Source organism: Dasypus novemcinctus, chromosome 9 (assembly GCF_030445035.2).
Source record: "Dasypus novemcinctus isolate mDasNov1 chromosome 9, mDasNov1.1.hap2, whole genome shotgun sequence".
NCBI lineage: Eukaryota > Metazoa > Chordata > Mammalia > Cingulata > Dasypodidae > Dasypus > Dasypus novemcinctus.
The window spans coordinates 99,869,195-99,885,610 of NC_080681.1; the positions used below are offsets into that span (position 1 = coordinate 99,869,195).

The following is a 16,416-nucleotide window of genomic DNA, read 5'->3' on the forward strand; positions in this document are numbered from 1 at the left end:
GCCTAACTCCGAGGTGAGGATTTTTCAGAGGGGTTTGAAAAGATTGCAGCGGAGCGCTTACTGACCCTGGCCCTGGACTCAGGGGCGCTGCGAGATGAGGTGGGGGGGGCGGGGGTTCTAGCAAAGGGCTGGTCCTTGACCCTGGGGGTCTTGGTGAGAAGAAAAAAAGACCCCTCGTTTGTTAGGTGGCCGCAAGTTCCAGGGACAGTGTCAGGACCTCCGCAGTCAAGGCTCACTGGGACATGGGGACCCACACTGGGAGAGAGGGGTTAGGAGCCAGACTCCCTAGTCTGTGGGGGAGCTGGGGTTTCAGCCCCATCTAATTTCTTCCAGAATTCCGCTTGGGGGGCAGTGCCCCCAACATCTTCATTCCTGGGCAGGCCATGCAATTGGAGGCCACTAAGCAACAGCCACGGCCCTGGAGACGTGGACCCCAGTGTCACACCTCTCAGGTGGGGTGAGGGGCACCCAGAGGAATTAGAAGGGATGGGCAGGCATTGCACGTGGCCTCCTGGCCTCCCAGGCTGCGGCACGAGGTAGGCCTCCAGCACGCGGGGCCTTGGGTAACACAGTTACAGATGGGGAGTGTTTGGAGCAGGACAGGCCGGCTCCCAGGGGACTTGTTCAGGACTGTTTCCTGGAGGAGGCTGAGCCAGGCAGGAAGGACAGTGTGAGCAGAGGACGGGTGCTGCGAGGGCTTGGAATCCTGGGCCGCCTGGCCGGGTGGAGGCAGCAGAGCCTAGAAGCTGAGACTCTGCTGTAGATCCGTGTCCTTAGGCAGTTTGCTTAGAGCTCTGGGCCTCAGTTTCTTTCTCTAGAGTGGGGTTAATGATAGTGCCCACTTGGCAGGGGTGGGAGGGGACCGAATGGACTAATGTACAGCACGGCATAATACTGGTGCATAGAGTAGTGGCTAAAACGTTGTGACAAAACTTTTTAACAAAAATGGTCTGTGGGTGGGTCTTGGTGGGAGCAGAAAGGGCCGAGGGAGGGCAAGCTCAGGGGACCGAGAGATGGTGGAAGCAGGCCCAGCTAAGGAGAGGGCAGGGGCAGGCGGAGGCTGGGGCCCACGGCTGGGTGGCCGAAAGACCTCTGCTTCTCCACTGCAGAATTCGTCTTTGGCCTCCTGGGCTCCAGGACTGAGACTCCAAGGGGCAGAACTTCCGGGATGGCTGCCCCTGGGGGGTGAGGCTGAGCTGGCTCCCCTTCCAGGCCTTTCCCTCAGGGTGAGGCTGAGCTGGGCCTCCTGGATTTCCAAAGCTGGAAGCTTAAGTCCTGACCCTTGAGGGCATGAGAACAGAGGCCGCACTGCAGCCTCTGCTGAGTGCTCTCCTGGGGCAGGCCCAGCTCTCCAGAAAGCCTTTCCGATCCTGTCTCCTGGGAAGGAGGGGCGAGCAGGCGGCGCTCTGGGGAGGCCGCCTTCACCCTGCTCTGACCCCTCCCTCAAGAGTGCTGGGGAGCTGGGCGTGGGTGCTGGGCCCCTTTCCTGGGGGAAGGGGATCAACCACAATGACAATCCCCCACAACCAGGTCATTCCACCTGGCAAATGTCCCCAAACCCCACTTGCCTCCAGTCCCCCTGCGGCCACCATCCCGAAGGGTTTCCTGGCCTTGTCCCCTCAAGCCCGACTCCACACTTCCCCAGAAACCAACCAGGACCCTGCCCTGCTTAAAACCCTTCATTGGCTCCCGGCTGCCTGCAGGGCGAGGCCTGTGCTCCCACCTCTGGGAGTTGGCCGCTTCTCCAGCCTCGTCCCTCTGGTCCAGCCACCTGCGCCACCTGGAGTTCTCTGCGTCCTCCTGCCTTTGTGCAGCTGCTCCCTCTGCCTGGAGCCCCCGCACCTGGCTGAACCTTGCGAGTCCTCCAGGACTTTGCTCAGGTAGTGCCTGCCCGTTTTGTGCTCTCCGAGCCTCGGGCACTACCCCTTACCCTTTTCCCCATTTGACTGAGCCCTTGAGGGCAGGCAGCGGGGTCTTGTGTGCAGCGCCAGGTCACTGTACAAACTTATTAATTCCACAAATATCTACTGTGCACCAGGCATTGATTAGACACTGGCCAATAACCAGGGGTGCAAAAAGAAAAAAATCCCTGTCATAGAATAAGCAAATTCATGGAGTCAGAAACTAGAATACAGGTGTCCAGGGGCTGGGGTGGGGGTCGGGAGTGGGGAGTTAGTGCTTAATTGGTATAGAGCTTCTGTTTGGAGCAAGGAAACTTTTTTTTTTTATGCTAATAGTGGTGATGGTAGCACAACATTGTGAATGTAATTAATGTCACTGAGTTATATATGTGAATGTGGTTAAAAGGGGAAATTTTCAGTTTGGATATATGTTACTGGAACAAATAATAAATTTAGAAATTCATAAGACCATTCAACACAGTGAACCCTAATGTAAACCATGGATTGTAGTTCATAATACAATGATAATCTTTCATCAGATGTAACAAAGGTACCACACTAATGCAGAGTGTTAATTATAGGGGAGTTATTTGGGAACTCTGTATGTTCTGCATGATTTTTCTGTATATGTACAACTTTTCTAATAAAATGCTAAAAAAAACATCCCTGTCCTTGTGGATTTTACATTCTAGTGGAGGGAGACAGGCAATAAAATAAAATATAGGACATGTTAAATAATGATAAATGCTATAGAAAAATAAAGTAGAAAAGGAGGATGGAGAGGGGCGGTGTGGGGGGAGCAAGTTTCCATCTTGAATAGAAGAGTCAGAGAAATTCTCACTGAAGAAGACGCTGACATAAGATGCAATTCTGGTAGGAGGGGAAGGAGCCCCATCCTGTGCTGTTCGAGGGGACAGTATTCCAGGCAGGGGAGCAGAGAGTGCAAAGGCACTGGGGCACGAACGTGCCTGGTGTTTCCTGCTTGAGGAACATCAAGGAGGCCAGTGTGGCTGGAATGAGGAGAATGAGAAGAAATGAGTTCAGAGAACTCACCAGCAAGGCATGGGGTGGGGCAGACCCTGTAGACCTTAAAGGTCCGTGTAAGATGCCTTAAGAGGCTTTGGGCAGAGGGGTGACGTGATCTGACTTATGTGTTGACAGGATCACCCTGGACGGTGGGTGGCAGACACAGAGCCCCTTCAAGAAAGGGCTGCCTGCCCAGTGGTGAGGGGCTGGTCAGCCGACAGACTCTCAGGTCGGCCTCAGCTTTCCAGGTGATACCCAGTGCTTCTTGGGATGCCCCCAGGCAATGATTGTGCCAAGTGGGGGTACAAGGCCCAGCCATTTCCACCCAAAGTGGGACTCCTCAAATGGGCGTGATAGATCTTATTGTGCAGTCCTGCTTCCGCTCCTTTTCCATTCACAGATGTTACTTCCAATGAGCCCTTTACACTAACTCCTCCTCCACGTCTGCTTCCCAGACTCAGGGGAAGCTCTTGGAAAAGAAGGGAGACTGTTGCAATAATCCAGGTGAGAGATAAAGGGGTTTGGACTAGGGGAATGAATACAACATGTTACTGTTTACCTTGGGCTGCAGGGCTGGCTGTTACTTTATGTGGTAGGTGTGGATTTGAAAATTTGTGTATCTGAAACCTAGATCTATCATGCAAATGATGGGAAGAATCTTGCAGTGAATCCTTGCGCCATGGACAAGGAGGAGGTAGAGGTGGGTACCTTGAGAAGGCCAAGGTGATGCGACAGCCCTGGGGACTCTGGGTGGTAAACAATGGCTCAACACATGCTGGATGAGAACAGCCAGCTGCATGCTCAGAATAGCTCTCAGGCCAAAGGTGACTTCCGCAGACCTGGAATGTTCCCTCATCCACGGTCCTGGGCCCAGCAGCCTGGAGAAGCGGGACCAGAACTGGAAGGTGGGTCCATGCGGAGAGCTCAGCCCTGGAGGGGAGGGCTGAATGCTGGTCTCCGGTTGCTCTGACCTCAAGCCACCATTGGCCAGTTAGCCGGAGCCACCCAGGAAGATGCTGGAACGGAGTGTGAAAAGTAGGTACCATCACCCCTCCTGAGACCTTTGCAGCCATCCAGCCCACTCTGGGGCTGAAATGACAATGTGGACCGAACAGCTGCCAGAGGCTTTCCTAGGTTCAGTTGTACCTGGCTATTTACTGAACCCTATTAGGTGCTACGCTAATGCTTTACCTACAGCATTTCATTTTAGCGCCACAATTATGCTATGAGGTAGGTATTGACCTGTGTTATGCGTGGAATACATTCTACTTGGCCTCCAGATCTACTCTCCACTCTTCTTCATCCTGCCCTATGCCCTAGGAGGGTGCCCTTTACTGGCCACCCCACTGGTACCATCTTGCCCTCTGGCTTCTGGTTGGGTTGCGTCAAGGGGAACCACTGGCAGGAGAGCAGGAGATGGAGGGAGATGCTTATTTGGTCGCTGTGGTTGGATGCCAGGGCCCACAGCACTCCTTGTGGTCTCCGTGGTCATGCCCACACCTTTGAAAACAGTCCCTCTAGAAACTCTTAAATTACTCCATTTGAATGTGTCATCTACTTCAGTACATTAATACAATTCCCATTGTATTGATGATGAACCTTAGACTAGGAAAGATGCCTCAGGCGCCCAGTGGTGAAGCTGTGGTGGTGAAGTGGTCAACCTCCAATTCAAACCCAGGGGGTGGGGTGGTGTCCGCCCAGCCCTGGGCCCTTTAAACTTGGCTGGCATATCCACTCCACCCCCACCCTAGAATGGCCACACGTGAGAGCAAAGGTGAACCACGGGGTGTTCTGTCTACACAATGACCCCACCTCTCCCTGTTTGCCTTGGCTCCCGGCTCCGGCTCACTGGCTTCTGGCTTGGCTTTGATAGTCGCTAAATGTCCCTCTAGGTTAGTATAGGCTTCACTTCCTTCCGCATCCCATTCAAGTCCGGCCTCCGCTGTCCTTAGAGGTTGATGTCCTCTTAGTTTCAGGTCACCACGCAGTCTTGGGGGTGGTGGTGGTGCTGTGAGTCACCCCAGGGGTTGGATAGTGCAGGAGAGGAGATGGGCCTGTGTTTGTTTCCTTCAGACTCTGTGCTCCTTGGGCAGGGCTGGCTCCTACCCGCTGATGCTGTCCGAGCGTCCTGCCAGGGGCCTGGTATGGAGAAAATGCTCAGGGAGAGTGGAGTGAGCTGAATAAAATGCTCGGGGGAGGCTGGGACTGCCCCCTGCAGAAGAGACGGCAGAGTGAGAGTTTGTGTAACTGGGATTGTGTGTACACTGGATGGGGATGTGGTTTGTGAATGTCAGTGATTGTGTTACAAAGGAGGGGACAGTGTGGGCTGTCTATAATGAGAATGACAGTGATTTTGTGTATTTACTCAGGGCAGGGTCTGGTTTGAAATGTCCAGAAACATTCTGTAGAGGGAGCACAGTGCCCTCTCGTGGCCGCACCTAGAACTACAACATGTGGGTCCATAGGTTCCACTCCAGCCTCCACCACCAAGACAACCCCAGATCCCACCTCAGTCAACCCCAGCCCCAGCCCAATTTCAGCTCTAGCCTTAGCCACAGCCCCTACCCTAGCTTCACTCAAGCCACGGAGTTCTTTTCCCCTCCCTCAGGATCCTGTGGGTGGGAATGTAGGAGAACAGAGGGCAGAACCAACCTGTATAAAACAGAGACTTTATTGGTTTCAAGGAAACTGCCCTGGGATGTTTTTATGGGCTCATCCACCGTTCCTGTTCCCCGGGAGCAGGCTCTGAAAGGCTGGCACCAGACTTGGCACATTTGCGAGGAGGAAGATGGGAGCAAATCTACCTGAAGCTGGGGGAGGGGGGTTTGAGGGGAGGGAAAAGATTTCCCTGAGGGTACTGGTGACCGAGAGGTTCCTGTCTGTTTGGAGCAGGGACTGGGTTCATCAGAAACTCCTTCTCTTCCCAAGTTCCCTCTCAGGCCTCCAGACCTTGCTGCCCTGGGGGAGTGAAGGTTCCCTTAGTTTGGTGCATCTCACTTTCGGTGGCTTCCGGTGCTCTATACCAGCTGTATTACTTCCTCTGGGGAGCCTGATCGCCCCTCCTGGACTAGGTAGAAGCACCTGCTACGAAGCCCCTAAGTCTTCCCCTGCACACAGGTAGTCAATTCACTTGTTAAAAGGTCTGTCTCCCCCGAGGGCTGGCACTGGGCTTTAGGCATCACCTATTTCCAGAAAAAGGCACAGTGCCCAGCACTGTTGGCTGGCTTAGCGAAGTCTTGGGGTGGGGGTACCCAGCCCCTGTAGGGCTCCTCCACCTTTGCAATAACCCCCTGCCCATCCCCAGTGGCAGCCCCAGCCTCACCCCCAGCCTGCGGTCAGACGGGGGTCAGGTTGGGTGCTGAAGCCTGGGACGCGTCATCGCCTGGGTTGGGGCTCGGCCCCCCAGCCTGCAGCAGCTTGTGGTGGCAGCGGCAGGTGGAGGCCCGGCTGGCAGAGGACGAGGGGCCGCGGGCCTGCGGGGATCTGTCCTTGTGCCGGCGCATGCCCCGCATGAGCCTGTGGAAGATGAGGTAGCAGATCTCGCAGATGGTGAGCACGATGCAGATGGCCGAGGCGCCCACCATGAAGTAGGTGAAGATCTTCTTCTCCGTGGGCCGGGCGATGTAGCAGTCCACGGTGTTGGGGCAGGGTGCCACGCTGGCACACTGCACCAGGCGCGGCATGCCGAAGCCGTGCCACAGGGTGTGCAGCACGTAGAGGAAGAGGAGCTCCATGATGAGCTTGAAGACGAGGCTGAGCAGGTAGGTCCACCACAGGCCGCCGTGCTTCTTGCCCGTGTCGTCGTACAGCTTGGCGCACTGCTCGCCGTGCTTCTGGCGGTGCTTCCGCTCACGCTCCTCGCGGTAGGCCACGTGCAGGATGACCAGCAGCGAGGGGCACGTGACGAAGATAAGCTGCAGGGCCCAGAGGCGGATGTTGGAGATGGGGAAGAAGTGGTCGTAGCACACGTTGGTGCAGCCCGGCTGCTTGGTGTTGCAGTCGAAGTCCTTCTGCTCGTCCCCCCACACGCGCTCCGCGGCCACCACGTACACCAGCACCCGGAAGACGAACACCACCGACAGCCAGATGCGCCCGAACGCGGTGGAGTACTTGTTCACGCCGCTCAGGAGGCCCTGGAGGGTCTTCCAGTCCATGGCGCCCGGCGGGGAGGCGGGGGCCTGGGCCTACCTGGAGGGACGAGGGAAAAACATCACACGCGTTACCGGGTGACATGTATTGAGCATTCACTGCGTTCCCGGCACAGATCTTTAGGTGGTTGGACTCGTGGGGTCATCACGATGAGCCTCTGTCATTCTTCCCAATCTACACACAGGGAACGAGCACAGAGAGGTGACAGGCCTTACCCCAAACCACAGAGCCACCAGGCAGGCAGGGGATGTGCATTTGCTGATGATCACAGTAACCATGACTGAGCACCTGCTAGGAGCTGGGGACCGAGCGAAACACTTTATGCGTAGGATCTCATGCAGTCCATGTAGTGGCCCATGAGATAGACACTGTGATAATCTCCTTGTACAGACGAAGAGACTGGTAAGCAAATGAGATGACGATCGCAAAGCCCTTGGTCCATAGTGCGTGTCCAGTCAGTGCTGGCACATGTTACTGTGCATTCCAGAGAGATCAGCCTAGAGTCGAGGCGAGGCCAGGCCTTCTGGTGAAGGGCCTGTGCTCGCCGCCCCCTGGCCTCCCCTTCCCCGCTGGACGCCTGCCCCAGGCCAGGTTCTCACAATTGTTACCTCGCTGAGGCCTCACTACCAAATGGGGTCATGAGTCCTGTTCTACAGAGAGGAAACTGAAGCTCAGAGACGGTCCATCACCTACCCAAGGTCTCACAGCAAGCGGGTAGTAAAGATGGCAGAGGAACTCAGGGGGTGGGCCCTTGGGGTACAGTTCGACTCCTGGAAGTTCATCAGATCCAGGAACTATCTAGAGGCAATCCCTCCTCCCTGTGCCATCGTCTAGAGGGGACCCCCAGGCATCCCCCATCCCTGCTGGTTGCCAGGGCTCTGTGGTGGGGAACCTGCTGTTTTCAGGTCCCCCAACCACACATCTCCTTCCCCTGGAGTGACTCAGAGGGTGTGGACGGGTGGTGTGCTGTGGACGTGTCTGCGTGCTGCCGTGCGCGTGGGGGTGTGGAAGCACATGCCTCTCCGTGTGCGGGGGCCTGCGTGCTCATGTGCCCACTTGGTGCACGCAAGTGCTGGCTCAGAGCTGGGTGGGTGACATCCAGCATGTGTGATGCCTGCGTGTCCCCCCTGCAAGACTATATTCCACTGTCACTGCTCTGCTCCAAGCCACCGTTGCCCTTGCCCATGTTATTGTCACATGCCCCTGGAGTCCATTAAACTGGATCCTATCACTCCTTTGTTTAAAACTCTCTGCTACATCTCATTATGCCTGGAATTAAACTCTGAAGTCTACATTCTCCTCCTCCTCTCTCTGCTCCAGCCATGCCAGGAGCCTCTGGGGCTTTCTTCCTCCTGTCTGGAATGCTCTTCCTCCAGAACCTCACATGGTTGCATCCTTCTCATCACGGAGGCCTCTGCTCAAACACTGTCTCCTCGGAGGACTCCCCACATGACCCCACCTGAAAGAACCCCTGCCTTCCCAGTCACTCTGCTCCTGTCCCCTTTATTTTCTTCATAGACCTTAGTCACCGTTTGAAATTGAAGTATTTCTATTTTTTCTTCTTTATGGTCTATCTCCCCCACTAGAGTGTCAGCTCTGGGAGGGCAGGGGCTCCACTCTCTTGCTCACTGCTCTTTCTATTAGTGCCTAGTGTTTCGCACATAGTAGGCACCCCATAACTGCTGAAGGAATAAATGAATGAATGCTGAGTGCTCAGACAGGCAGCTTGGAGGAGGGGCTGTGAGGTGTGGGCAGGAGCCTGGGGGGCCGAGGGGCACAGTCTGGCTAAGATACCTGGGGAAAGACTCCTCTGCTCTGGAGAGAGGGAGAAAGTATGGCTCGGTCTTGGCATCTTACCCTCCTGCGGCATGTCTGCTCTGGGATCATTCTCAGACAGGATGGGTGACTCATCCCTGGAAACCCTCCTCGTCTTCCCCACTCTGTGCCTTCTAAGTAAGTCCTGGCCTTTTGGGAGGGGCAGGGTGGGGGAGTGGGAGATACATTGACCAATGAGTCACACCTGGATTAAAACTTCTCCATTTACTTCTGGGTGACATTCAAAAATTCTCTAATGTCATTGACTCTTTCCTTCTTTCTAAAGGGAAACGTTCCTACTTTCCTGGGCTGTTGTAAGAATCACAAGGCTACTCCGGCTTCAACCTGCCACTCACCTGGTAAGAGTTCAAGAAAAATGAGTTGTTGTTGAGGTTGGAGCCCTGTTCTCCCGGCCTGGGCGGAGCAAGGACCCTGACATGCTGTTTCCACCTGCTGCGCTCCCCTGGCCCCCCACCTTGCATCTCTCCTTGCTGTCTGCCCAGTTCTGCCCGACACACCCCAGGGAGCGACTCCCGGGTAAAGAATTTCCTCCCAAGCCCAGGGCTGGACTGGTGGAGCTGGTTCTGGTCCCTGCAGCTGTCCCCCAACACCAGCTCCCAGGGCATCCACTGCTTCCAGTCCGTGCCCAGCTTTTGCCCTCCAGGGGTGATCAGCCCCCCAAGGCTAAAACTATTGCCCCCACCCCAGTTTCCCTCCATCCGGGTTTCCAGCAGTTGGTGTGTCCCTCCCTGCCCAGAGTAGAGGACAAGAGGGCGGTAGCGGGGGTGGAGGCCACCTCCCCACCCCCTGAGCCCGTCTCGGCAGCGCTGGCAGGATAAAGCCCCAACCGCGCCGCGGGAGGTCGCCGGGGGGCAGGCGGCCCCGCGGACCTCGCCGGGTGTGGCACTTACCCGCAGCGCCGGGGCCACCGCGGGCGGCAGAGGCGAGCTGGGAGCGAGCCCGCGCTGGCAAGTCAGGGAGGCGCGCGGCGGCGGGCAAGCCCCGTGGGTGCGTGGAGCAGGGAGGGTCGGGGCGGAGCCGGCCCCGACCCCGGAGGGTCCGGGTGCTAGTCTCGTCGCTGCCACTCGTTCTCAGCACCTACTTCGGAGGGGCTCGCGGTGCCTCTGAGCCTTCATTTGTCGAGTGGGGAAATGGGCGCCCATGGGCAGGGCTATTGCAAAGGCTCCAATGAGATTAGAGGCGTAGAAACCCGGTGTAAACTGTGAAGTGCCGTGGCCTCGGGACCCACTGTAATCGTGACTCGCCTACGCTCGTTACCACGGATACTGCACCCGCGCCCTGCCAGTCACGGTCCCCGCCTGGCATGGGCCAGTGGGCGCGCTCCTGGAGACCCGCCCTCCGGGCGGCGGGGAGGGGGGTGGTCCTCGATGGCCGTGCCCGGCTCGGGCTTTGCGTTCCTGAATGAGGCACGCGAATTTCGGAGTAGCAGAGTGGGGGGCAGACCGTGCGCCCACAGCTGGAAGAGGCATGACGAGTCTGGCATGGAAAGGAGGGCTGGGTGGTCTTATGCCCGGAGGTGAGGGCGGGGAGGTGGGGTCATTCCCTGGAGTTACCGCAAGAGGCAAATCCTGTGCCCAGGGGAGCAGCTCCTCGGAGTGAGGGGTGGACCTGGGCTTGGAGTGGTGGTGAGGTGGGGAGTGAGGGCAGACCCCAGCCGCGGGAGCCTGGCCTGTGGTGGGGTGCGCTGGGCTGGGCTCTGGGAACCAGGAGGCTTTGTCTTATTTGCTAGTGTGCGGTGCCTAGGAAACCAGGGGAACCCCCGGGTTTCCCTCCTCCCTGGGAGTCCCAGGATCTTAGTCACCGTCGGGCTGTTTGGATAGAGTCCGTGCGCTAGCACAAAGGCGGCCATACAGCACGGTTTGCTGGGGACTGTATGGGTTTATGTCTGTGGCCTCGGCATAATTAACAGCACCCCGTTTTTTTCTGAGATGTCTCAGTCAGAGGGATCGATCCTATGGTCACCCTCCCCACACTGAACTGGGCGCTGGGAGCCAGGCAGCTGTGCTTCAGGCTTTATTTAATCCTCCTGGCATCCAGACTTGGGAGTTATCAGCCCTCCCCCTCTACAGATGAGAACACTGAGGCCCAGAGAGGTTAGGTGACTTGCCCGGGGTCACCCAAATAACGAGCAGCAGAGCCAGCTCTGGAGGCCTCCACTTTGTTGAGTTTCTGGATAGGTCCAAATCACAGGACAGAGGCCACCTTTCACTCACCAAGGTCGTGGCCCTTGGAAATCTTTGCTGAGGGGTGCCATGCTGGGGTGGTCCAGCTGCTTCTGTGGATGGGTCAGTGTGGGCAATGTGGAGGTGTGACAGTGTCCCAGGGAAGGGCCCCCTGATCCTGCCACCTGCTACTTACCACCTGTGCTTGGCTCCATTTCAGAGCAAAACTTGCTTTACACTTCCTCACCTCCTAGTCTCTCTTCAGCCCATTGAAACAATGTTTCTGTCCATACCATGCCAAGAAAAACAACCCTATCAAGGTCACCAAGGATCTCCATGATGCCCAACCCAATAAGCACGTCTCTCCCCATCTGTCCTGACCTTCAAAAGCACCTGGCAGTGGATCACTCCTTCCTTCTCAAAACACTTTCTTCCCTTGACTTCTTTGACTCCACACTCCAGGTTTCCTTGTACCTCAGAGGCCTTCCGTCTCCGGTGTGGGCGTTTCCCAGGGCTCAGCCTTTAGCCCTCTGCTCTCCGCAGGTGATCTCACCCAGTCCTGGGGCTTGAAATATCATCCATTCGCTGCTAGCCTCACATTTCTAGCACCAGTCCTGACTTCCCCCTGAACACCAGACTGTTCCAAGGATGCCTGCCTGACAATAAGAGTGACCAGTTTCTTGTTCAGCCTTCCTGAGAGCATTTGTACATATTCAGTGATATAGTCTTCTTTTTACATTTACACTAATGGAGATGTGCTATGCACACTGTTCTGCGATTTTCTTTTCTCATTTAACAAAATATTGGACATCTTCCACTATCAGTAGATATAGAATTGTCACCTTTTAAAAAAATAGGTGAGTAGTATGTGTACTATAATATATTTAATCAATCCCCTATTGAGGATGGAAGACAATTTATTTCCAGTCTTTCATTTATTTTTATTACAAACATCATTGTCATGAATATCTTCCAGTAAGCATCATTTAACACATTTTTATTATGTCAATAAGTTATATTCCTAGACATGGAATTTGTGGGTTAAATTTAAAATTTTAGTGGGCATTGCCAAACTTCTTTCCATAGAAGTTGTATCAGTTTATATTTCCATAAGACATGAGAATGCTCATGTCTCCATAAACTCACCATTATCAAACTTTGTGATCTTTGCCAGTGGTATCTCATATACTTTCTTTTTAAAGAGTTATTTATTTTATTTATTTCTCCTTCCTCCCCTCCACTTTGTCTGCTCCCTGTGACCATTTGCTGTGCATTCTTCTGTGTTTGCTTGTCTTCCCTTTAGGCAGCACTGGGAACTGATCCTTGGACCTTCCAGAATGGGAGAGAGGCGCACATTCTCTTGTGCCACCTCAGCTCCTGGTCTGCTGTGTCTCTTATTGTCTCTCCTCTGTCTCTTTTGTTGCATCATCTTGCTGCACCAGCTCTCTGTGCGGGCCAGCTTACCACGTGGACCAACGTGCCTTTACCAGGATCCACAGGAACTGAACCCTGGACCTCCTATATGGTAGAGGGAGCCCAATTGCTTGAGCCACATCCGCTTCCCTCATTACACTTTTATTTTGTGTTTCTGTTATTAAGAGTGAGATTGAGCATTTTTTCATATGTTTAAGAGCCATTTGTGTTTCTTTTTCTGTGAGCTGTCCTTTGCCTTTGTCCATTTTTCTATCAGGTAGTTGCCCTTTTTTTTTACTAGTGATTTCTTAGGTGCTCTTCATGTATTAGAAAAATGAGTCCTTTGTCTGTCATAAAAATAGAAAGGATATTTTCTCTGGCTTGACCCTTGTCATTTCACTTGGTGGAGTTTTTGCTGTGCACAGTTAAACACATTTAGTTATATCAATCTTTTCTTTTTGGCCTTTGGGTTTGGCCATACTTAGAAAAGCCTCCCTCACTCTGAGACTTGGAAAACATGTTTTTCTCCCATGGTTTCTGTAGTCAAAGTAGTATTATAATGTCAGATGTTACTCCTCTATTAAATCCTCTCTTCCATTTATTATTACCTTGAGACGAGCACCCGCTCTCTCCTGATCAAGGCCTGCAATGCCCCTCATGATCGCCTCCTGCCTCTCCTCCTCTCACACGCCCCTCGGCCACTGCTACCCTGTCATAGTGGCCTTCTTCTGCTCCAGGGACAAGCCCATTCACTCCTGCCTTTGGAACTCTGCATTCGCTGTTCCCTCTGCCTGGTCCGGTCTTTCCTGACCCTTCACCCACGGGTTCCTTCTTATTTAGGCCTCATCTTCTTAGGGAGGTGCTCTCTGGTCACCCATCTACAGGTATCTACCACACGCCCTCGGCAGTAAGTCTGTCACATTTCCTGAAATGACCTCCAGGAGAGGAGCAGATCCTTGGGCCTGGAACGTAGCAGATGCCCGGGTCCTATCTGGGAAGTAAATGTTGTGGGTGCACATGAGGTTGTGTGTGAGAATTCTCTGTGTGTGCCAGACTGGGTGGTTTTATGTTCAAGGGGGACAAGGGTGGGAAGCGTGTGTGTGCGTTTTGATGTGTGTGGTAGTGAATGTGTGTAACTGTGGAGGTGGCTGGTATGCTTTTGTGAGGGGGTGTGTGTGGTTGTATGTGAGGTGGTTGTGTGTGGTGGTGTCTGTGTAACTCGGCTGTGGACCAGGTGATTTCATTGCTTGGTCCTATCACCCTGACCCTATCAGACATCACCCCTCACTCTAGGCACCAAATGGGGCCTCCAACAACTGGCCTTTGCTTTTCTCTGGGGTGGGCTGGAAGAGGCCCCATTCCGAGAGAGGCTCTGAGGATATTAAGACCCTCTTTTCCCACCCTGAATTTTGTTCCCTGAGCAGGGGAATGTATGGAAGGCCATCTAGGCCATCCCCCTGCCTCAGGGCAAGGCTGTGTTGCACCAGGGCTTGCTTGGCAGCTGCCCGAGCCATCCCCGCTTCCCTGGGGGCCTACACTTGCTGACTGGGGGTGGTGGGCCCTGAGCTGCCACTGTATCACCCAGGCCTCCATCCCAGGCTGTGCCCCTCTTCCCAGGTCTTCCTGGGTTGGGGCAGGGCCTCCCCTCTTGGCTGGATTTTCCCGTGTGTTTGTGTGTGTGTGGAGGGGCCTGGGATCTCAGGGGCCACAGGGCAGCAGGTCAGGTATGTCCAGGACTGGGGGTCAGAGAAAGAGAGAGGCCAGGACCCAGGCAGGGGTGTTGCTTTCCTTCCAAGCTTGACTGGGCTTGGAACTTGTGCCCCCACAACTTTAGCCTCAAATGGAGGTAAGAAGTGACCTTGCTGGAGTGTTGTCAGGATCCATCCACTCTACCTGTGCGCTGGAGCCCATCGAGCCTTCTCATCTACCAGCCACCTCACTCCACGGCCTCTCTTTCTCCTCCATCAGCAAATTTTTGTCTTTAAGGGTTCTTTCTCATTACAATAAACATTCTGCTATTTCTCCATCTTAAACACACATACACACACACCGTCCCTTGATTTCACTTCTTGTTTCAGCGTCTTTATAGCAAAACTCAAGAGTTGTCTTTTTTTTTTTTAGGTTTGTTACAATTTTTTTTGTCTTTATTTTTTTAATGTTACATTAAAAAAATATGAGGTCCCCCTATACCCCCCACCCCCCTCACCCCACTCCTCCCCCCATAACAACCACCTCCTCCATCATCATCAAACATTCATTGCACTTGGTGAATACATCTCTGAGCAGAGTTGTCTTTACTCATGGTCTCCAAAGTCTCTCCGTTCTCTTCTGAACTTAACCTAATCAGGATTTTCCTTCTCCTACTTCACTGAAACAACTCTGGCCGAGGTCTGCCGTGGACTCATCCGTAGTGAAGCCCCATGGTCGAGTTCCAGTCTTGATCATTCCTGATCTCTCAGCAGCCATGGACCAAGGTGATCCCTCTCTCCTGGAAACACTTTCTTCCTTCCGCTTCCAGAACATCACCTACTCCTGATTTTCCCCCTTTCTTTTCTCCTTTGTTTCTGCCTTTCTTATCAGCTCGCTCTGACTTCTGTGTATGGGGTTGCCCCAGGGCTCAGTCCTTGGACCCCTCCTCTTTTCTGTCCTGGCTCCTGCCCCTGGTGGTCTCATCCAGGCCCAGGGCTTTAAATATCAAGGACAACTCTGAAATATTTACCTTCACCCCAGACCTTTTCCCTGAACCTCCTGACCCATCTATCTGGCATGACCTTTCCCTGTAGACAGCCAGTCTGTATCTCAAACCTATTAGGTCCCAAATTAAGTTCTTTACTTATTGGGGTTGCAACAAACAAACAAACAAACAGGAAAACAGGATGCTCAGTTAAATTTAAATTTCAGATATTGCATGGGATATCATAATACTGAAAAATTGTCATTTATCTGAAATTCAGATTTAACTAAGCACTATGTATTTTGTCTGGCAACCTACCCCTTCTATTCTTTTTCAAACCTACTCTTCTCGCATACTCTTCTGGTAAATGACAATTTTACTCCTTCCCTTGTTCAGGCCCCAAGCCTTGGGGTCATTGTCAACTCTCTTTTCTTGTACCCTACGTTCAATGCTAGTGAATTGTTGTGGTGCTTTTTCATAATCTTTCCAGAATCTGACCCCTTCTCACTAACTCCATTAATGTCATTTGGTAACATTAGAGCCATGGATCATTTCTTTCCTGAATTATTGCGCTAGTCTCATAAATGGTCTCCCTGCTTTAGCCCTGGCATTCAGTCCATTGTTAGCACAGTCACCAGAGGGGAAGCTCCCCTGGCTCCCCTCTGCCTCTGAGTGACAGCCAGGCCCTAGGTGACCGGGCCTCATTTTCCAAGCCTCTCGGCTCACTCACTGCCCCGCCGCCTCCTTGACTCCTTGCCATTCCTGCTGCATTCCAGGTCTTCCCCAGCGTCGGTCGCCACCGCTTGCTGTGCCCTCTGCCTGGAATACTTTCCCCCTGGATACCTGCCTGACTCGCTCCCTCGCCTCCCCTGCCTCCCCATCTAAAACTGCAGGTCCCCTCCCAACACTGCCTACGCCCCTTCCTGCTTTATTTTTCCCTTGACCACTTACAATCATACACCACATTCTCTATTTTACTTTAATTTTTTTCTTGTTTATTGCTTCCTCATCACTAGAATCCACAAGGACAGGAATTTTTGTCTGTTTTGCCCTTTGCTATATTCCCAGTGTCTAAATCAGTACCCAGCACATAGCTGACAAAAAAGAAAACTATTTGTTGAATAAGTGACTGAAACTCATAGAGCACAATAAGCTCCTAGCCAGATCAGCACATAGCAGCTATTTACTCATTCCCTTCTAGCTTAGCATCCCCATCCTTCTCCCCTTTGGAAGTTCTCCCACTGACCACCTGCCC

The 16,416-nt window shown here is 53.6% G+C and overlaps 1 protein-coding gene across 1 annotated transcript; it reads right to left on the reverse strand.

Moving 5' to 3' along the window:
* Positions 1–5,660: 5,660 nt before the first annotated feature.
* Positions 5,661–7,081, reverse strand: GJB3 (gap junction protein beta 3). The gene has a single exon (XM_004464479.3). It carries the CDS (start codon positions 7,079–7,081, stop codon positions 6,263–6,265), a length of 819 nt encoding a protein of 272 aa, XP_004464536.1. The 3' UTR covers positions 5,661–6,262.
* Between the last annotated feature and the right edge of the window lie 9,335 nt (positions 7,082–16,416).

Excerpts from the sequence above, each read along its gene's own strand:
- GJB3 (XM_004464479.3), bottom strand. The coding sequence starts at position 7,081 with ATGGACTGGAAGACCCTCCAGGGCCTCCTGAGCGGCGTGAACAAGTAC.